General features: G+C 40.2%; 1 protein-coding gene across 3 annotated transcripts in view; it reads right to left on the bottom strand.

Annotated features, from left to right (window-relative positions):
* Window positions 1-4,109: 4,109 nt before the first annotated feature.
* Window positions 4,110-6,983, bottom strand: part of SHLD2 (shieldin complex subunit 2) — a 38,059-nt gene continuing 35,185 nt past the window's right edge. For all 3 annotated transcript variants that reach the window (XM_063133118.1, XM_063133117.1, XM_063133119.1), the window contains 2 exons: window positions 5,240-5,355; window positions 4,110-4,503 (listed from right to left, as the gene is read on the bottom strand). In XM_063133118.1, the coding sequence (XP_062989188.1) occupies window positions 4,331-4,503; window positions 5,240-5,355 (289 nt within the window). In that variant the 3' untranslated portion in view covers window positions 4,110-4,330. The remainder of the gene's footprint in view (window positions 4,504-5,239; window positions 5,356-6,983) is intronic.

The following is a 6,983-nucleotide window of genomic DNA, read 5'->3' as shown; positions in this document are numbered from 1 at the left end:
TAAGCTTTTGCTGCATGGATATATTGTATAAAGTTACTGGCCTGCCCACTCATAGCTATTCAGGGCTTGAGCAGTGAGTAAGGCAGGCTCTATGCTACAAAAAACATTAGAATAGGTCCTGGAAAAGTGACTGGGGTCCTGCCTTGATGGTTCTGGGTTGTTGCTGTGTTTAAATGCCCCAACCTCCTGCGCATTTTCTGCTGCAGCCTGGTGGCTAATCCCGATGCACAGGGAGGGCGTGGGCTTTCCGGCAGCCATTCAGCTCACTGGGACTGCCCTCTGCCTGGGCAGATGGTGACCAATTAGGGGTCGCCATCTGCTGGGAATGCTTCTTATGCCGGAGTGAGGTAAGACGGCGGAAACGCCATATTTGCCTCACTCCAGTGAAAAAGTCAAGGAAGATCCCCAACTTTAACTCGCAGCTTCTCCGGAAAGCCCCATGAAGGCTGCGAGGTGGCTGCTGCATTGTATAAACGATGCCACCACACACCTTGGGGCTTTTGGAGCATCTAGGTAGCAGTCTCATGTTGCATAATCCATTTGAGGTAAAAAAAACCAGGTTGGCTGCAGTTCCATATACACTTTCCTTGAACTCATTGGGGCTTATGCCTGAGTAGACATGCATCGGATTGCATTACCAGTCTGTCTATGTGCTGTTCCCATTGACAAAGTAAAAGATCACGTACTTAGTTGTCACTTGAAAAGGAGCACCTGCCGTGTCTTTTGAGTCAGTTATGTTTTGTCTATAGTTTGTAATGTATTGTGTGTTATAATACATAATGTGAAGTCTGAAAAACAATTCATTTCCCTCATCCCTTTCTAGTTGACAGTATGTTTCTCTTACTTTGCACAAAAGTACATTTTGTGTCATTAAGCAAAATTAAACCACTTGCATTATTCTCTGACAATTGTGGTATGTTGTACATTAGACGGTGGTCAGTGAATTGGTACCAGTTCTTGGCCTGCTTTTGGCAAGCTCTTCCTCAAAATATTGAGTTTGGTTGAAAGTGTTGGCATGTTTCAAATGCAGCACAATAATAACTTTGAGAACCTCACCCAGCCCTTATAGGGTTTCAAAACGCTCAGTCGAGATGGGTATGAGGAACCAAATCACAAAAAAACCCTCCTTGCATACGCAGGAAGCCAGTCAGGTGGCAAAAATTGCAGGTGAAATACTTAAAGCAGCCAAGCCGTTACTTCTCTTCTGATTGCGGTGATAAGGCCTCTCAGACTCTTGCTTCACTTTTTTTTCTGTAGTTGCAACATACCACCCAGGGAAGTTCAGATACAGACCATTTCAAAAAGGCCCATTGTAAGCTATTACTTACGTCTAGCCACTTCAATCATCGGCACTATTACTGAATAAAAATTTGCATGGACCACTACAAGCCATCCCGATGTGGGACAGTTGTGGCATAGCACAGATGAATTCAGCAGGTAGCTGGCTAATTTTAGGCTCTGGACTTAACTGCCTTACTGAGGGAGGAGGCACTTTAGATGATAAGGTCTAAGAAACTTTACATGTGAGGCACACAATTAACATTCCACCACCACAATTAAGCAACTCTATTAACATACTTAGAAAATAAAATGTAAAATGAGCATCGTTAACCATGCATCTAGTTTCCTCATGGATTAGGCCTGGGGTTGGGAACACACAGACCATGGGGTGCATGCAACCCCTGCCTGCCCCCACATTTTTTTCTAAGCTGAAGGGGGAAATGGTGTACGGATTATGAAAAAGTTCAAATCTAGCTTATTTGCAAGCCAAATTTGACCCTTTTAGGGCTCAGCACCTGCTAAAGAGCCCTAGAAAGGTCAAATCTAGCTTGCAAACAAGCTAGATTTGATCTTTGGGAACACTGGGTGCCTTTTTTCCCTCCCCCTAAAGAAAATTCTTTAAAACATTCATTTTTGGATCACCTAAAAGACTGTGGCCCTAACTAGCAGCACCTCTGGAAGATACACATGGCAGCCTCTGCATGCACAAAATAATCTCTGGAACCTAGCATGGGCTAAATTTTCCTGGAGCTACTACACAATGGATTACTCACAAGGACCAAAAATGCAGAGCATCCCTTCTTAGCTATTCATGGAGGGCTGATCTACTTGACAGCTATTAGCCATTATAATTTAATAGAATTTCCTTGTGCAGAAGTAGTATGTATATGTTACTTGATACAAAACAGAGGACGTGTCCAGAGCATCTGGCTGACCACTGGTGGGAACAGCTTGATCCAGTAAGGCAATATTATTTAAAAGTATTTTATATACTACTTTTCATATTCCAGGGAGCACGTGATGCGAGAGACATCTGCTTAAGACCCTGGAGAGCTGCTGCCAATCAGGGTAGACCATACTGAGCTAGCTGGGCAACCGGTCTGAACTGGTATAAAGCACCTTCCTATGGCCCTTAAATCAAAAGATTACTTATTCCAAGTCTTGTTCTCTCTCAAGTATTATTTAGTTTTATACCACCTTGCAGCAGACATCCCCAAGGCGGTGTACAACAAATCAAAACAAGATAATACTATACAAACATAATAAATAAAACTATATTAAAATGTTAGTGATGCACCCTCAATAAGCATAAGCTCCTGAATTTGGAAGCTTATGAGCATCTAATGCAGGGTGAGAGAAGTGGCAGAGGCAATCTTCACCTCCCATCCTTCTGACCTCCATTTTGTGCTAGACAGGCTTTTTTGCCCATCTAACGGGCGCTTCAGAGGGGGAGGGAAAGAAGCTGGAGAGACCTCTGGATAACTCATATCCTGGCCACTCCAGTCTCCCCCTTTCCCCACCCACCAACATGCCCCCTTTTTCCCTTTCTCCGAAGTTGAGTTCCCAACCTCTAGGAGCAGCTAATGGGGTTCTTTCTGCACTGGCTGCGAGAAGTTAGATCTCAGAGTGCTGTCTCCGACCTCAGATTGAGGAATCCAAAATATCCCATGGCCCCTGAGATGCTGTTATGTATGCATAAGTACATACATAAGTTAGTCCCATTGGCTTGCATGTGATTAATTGTAAGCAACTTGTTCCAAACTTGCACTGTGCAGCTTTAGTAAGCTGCATCAGATGTTATTGACTATTCATTCAGGTTTTATCTACAAATGTACCTGTTTAAATATCATGGCTCCCCCCCACCGCAAATACCCGAGCAATGGTGCTGAAAATTCTGCTAGAGGTCTACAGAATTCCAGTTCCACAGGTTTTCTCAGGAGAGGAAAAGTTAAACTAATTTAAGGCTGTAGTTTAGATATACCCAAACAATTTCAACCCCCACATCCCAGAGACTATGGTCCTCTTGAAGTGTGTGCTTGTCCAAGTCCAGAATAAGCTCTAGCTGAATGCACTTTGGGGCTGACAAGGGAAGTGATGGGGCAAGGGGTGTGTGAGAGAAAGCTGGGGGTGGGGTGGGGTAATAATAAAACCTTCCTCTGTAGCCTCCTCACTTCTCCAAGTAACTCAGCAATGGGGCATCCTGGAGTAAGTATCCTGGCTTATGGGCTCCATTCTAAAAACATTTTTAATTCCGTGCCCTGTGTAAATTATGCACAAGTTCTTACTCTAAAGGACAAGGCTAATAAACAGATTTGCTGCTTTTTTGCATCGATCAGATTTCTGATTCTATTAAAGAAACCATTTAAACTGTTCTCTTCCTTTGTTTGAATGTTACTATAGTAACAAATGTTTGCTTTGGAACATGCCTGCAGTTCTGTAGTGACACTTAACTCTCATCCAGGAAATAAAAGGAGATTTCTAGTATGAATGCAAAAGCATTAGTCAATAGTCTTATTTGATTTGTTAATAACAAGGCCGAAGCCGGAGTCTGCAAGCTCAAGATGAAAAGCTTTTCGGGGAAAAGTGATCGGAATTGGAGTACTTGCATTTCACACGGCATTGAGGGCTTTGAAAAGTGGATTTTATTATAAATATCACATTATATCAAGACAAAAATTGGGGTCAACATAGAAGGGTGGGGCAAAGAAAAGTATTTCCTTAGACAAGACATTAAAAATGTTGGCAGTGTGTTTTCAGAATTCTTCAGCACTGATCCACTCTCAGGAAATTCCTGATCTTTAGAGGATGAAAGATAGACAAGAAAAACATTAGTTAGAAACTCAGTTTATTTATAGTTACTGGGAAGAACTATATAAATAATTAGCATTCATAATTCATAAATAATACAATGGGCATTTATAAAAATAAAACAAAATCTGAAAATTTTTATACATCTAATTAATTTAAAAAAAATAAATCACATTTTTTTCCAGTCACAGGGAGCACCAGGGGTGTGGAGGGTAGAACTGGCTAAGTAGAAGCTCCTGCTTCAGAGATCAAGATGAAAACCCAGCAGACGGAAATCCTTCTCCAAAGGATAGCTGTTTTCATCCAATACAAAATGGCTCCTAATTGTCAAAAGGTAGGATGCTTTTGTGTCTGTGAGCAGTGAATGGCACAGATCCGCTACAATCATGCCATATGTTGTGTCTAAGGACGGCTCTGTAAGAGACAAGAAACAGCACAGTTATAATAATAATACCTTTCCACCATGAACCCAGGCACACAAAAGCTGACTAAGCCCCCTAAACAACTCAGGATTGATGAATTACTTGTACCAAAGAAACTGAAAGTTAATTTAAACATCACTCCTAATATTCCCACCAAAAACAGATTTTCAGCACTGGACTCAGAGAAATCCCTTATATCAGAGATTTTATCTCCTTCTTTGGCCAAATTGGACTCTGGTCAAAGTGATTTATCCCTGGGAGAGAATGCGATCTTGCTGAAGAATTCTCCAATTCTGACAAGGAAAGAGCCCCTCCAAAATGGCAAGATTGCTCCCCAGACTTTGTTGCAAACCAGTGATAATTTTTGAATCATGAAACAAATACACCTGTTTAAACTTTCCTTTGAGGTATTTACTAGGAAATAATTCAGTGAAGACGAAGGTGACGGTTCAGATAAATCAACCTACTACTGTACACTCAAAATAAAGCAATTCTACCTGGACATAGGTTTTGACAGAGGTGCAGAGGTGCTTGAAGTTCCCAGAAGGTAAGGCTTCCTTGAAGAAACTCCTGTATAAGCCTCTCTCATTTTAAATTTGACAAGTTTAAACAAACGATTGAAGTATAGAAGAACACCCACTTCATTGAAATGGAAGCTGAGGTGCTCTGATCATTATGTTTTGTTGGCCTTATTGATTCAGTTACCCACATAATTCATAGTACATTACCTATGGCCTTATTTAGCCACGCTGCCGGAATATTGAGGAACATCTTCTCCATCAGTTCTGACACCACTTGAACAGAGATTTCATATCCTCCATCCTCTACAGTCATCAGTGCAGGTCTAGATGAGGAAACAGAAAGAATAATCTCAGCACTAGAGTTTAATGGCTTAATTTGTTTAGATTATTGCTAGACGTGTGTGTTTACATATTGCCTTGATTTAATGACTATGTGAGGTGCTTTGATCTGAACAAGCGGTCGAAATTTCTTCTGAACGATGGAATAAAGCGTATTATTTCCAATAGTTTTGCTTCAGTTTAAATGGGGAAAAGGGAATACCATACCTTACAAAAGATTTTTTTAAATCGAATAATCAATGCCACACTGACTACAATACTTGATTTTCATTGAAATGTATTGCTGCTTTTTTACAACCTACTTAATAGAGAGGATCTGTAATATTTACCCACGCCACTTTAACATTGCCTCTTCCCAGACTGCCAGGGATGCTCTATTGAGAGGGGAGTCCCTTCCCTTGTTTTTTCTTCATCAGTTCATCTCTCTGGTTATTATGAGTTCTAAAAGCTAACCACAACAAAATCCACTCCTTGTATTCTATTTAAATCCTGGATATATTCAAGACCAGGCCTTTGAAAGTGGTAGTTAATCTTATCATCCATTCTACAAATGAAACCTGAAATGACAATCCTGGAGACCACCCAGTATCAAGGAGGGGCATACCCAAAGGCAGTATTTTGTACTTTCCCACAGAAGTAAATAGCAGCCACTCATTTATTTATGTATACAGATATTTAGTTGAATACAGCAGGAAGTAAAGATATATACTGAAGAACTCGGTGTTCCATTTGTTGTTCACATGCTAGAGTGTCACACAGGTGGAACTGAGAAACGAGTGTTATATATTTAATTGTTGGCAACATGAGTAGGTAATTTATGTTCCAGTGCTAAGGCTTAGCACTGAAAATATTGTTTAACGTTTTAAAATGCATGTGTGTGCAGCTGGACCTTCAAGCCTATCATTTGATTCACAATAAATTCAAGGAAGAACAAAAAAATATCAATGTATACTCAAACATATCTAACCTTTGGCACTTCTCAAATCAAGGACATTCTCAGCTTTGAAGTTCAGAACTCTGGAATAATCGTGGAGCGTAATCAGATCACTCTCTGTATGCAAGCAATTAATGTGAGCAGAATCTGTTGGTAACCTAGCAGCCATTACAGTCCCCCCACTAATGATTTTAATCAACTACAGATAAATGGCAATTTCAAAGCGAAGTAGACTGATATGCTTAATTTCAGAACATACTAAATAATTAACACCCAACATTAGCTTCTAATTATACCCTTGTCAGTGACTGATAAGGTCACCAGGAAAGATTTCATCAAACGTCATGCTACTGTAAACTACCATATGGTAAACTACCATATGGTAAACTACCACACATGCAATGTACCCATTATTTGTTTTTTTACAATGGTTAAGTATTGTAACCCATGATTTAACATTCCACAATTCAATGACAACCCATATTAACCAATACTCAACTTGTATCCTGAGTTTCTGTTGTTATTATTATTATTATTATTTATTTATATATCACCATCCATGTACATGGTGCTGTACAGAGTAAAACAGTAAATAGCAAGACCCTGCCACATAGGCTTACATTCTAATAAAACCATAATAAAACAATAAGGAGGGAAAGAGAATGCAAACAGGCACAG

The sequence above is a fragment of the Elgaria multicarinata genome, chromosome 8, assembly GCF_023053635.1.
Source record: "Elgaria multicarinata webbii isolate HBS135686 ecotype San Diego chromosome 8, rElgMul1.1.pri, whole genome shotgun sequence".
NCBI lineage: Eukaryota > Metazoa > Chordata > Lepidosauria > Squamata > Anguidae > Elgaria > Elgaria multicarinata.
This window is presented reverse-complemented; position numbering and strand designations above follow the sequence as displayed.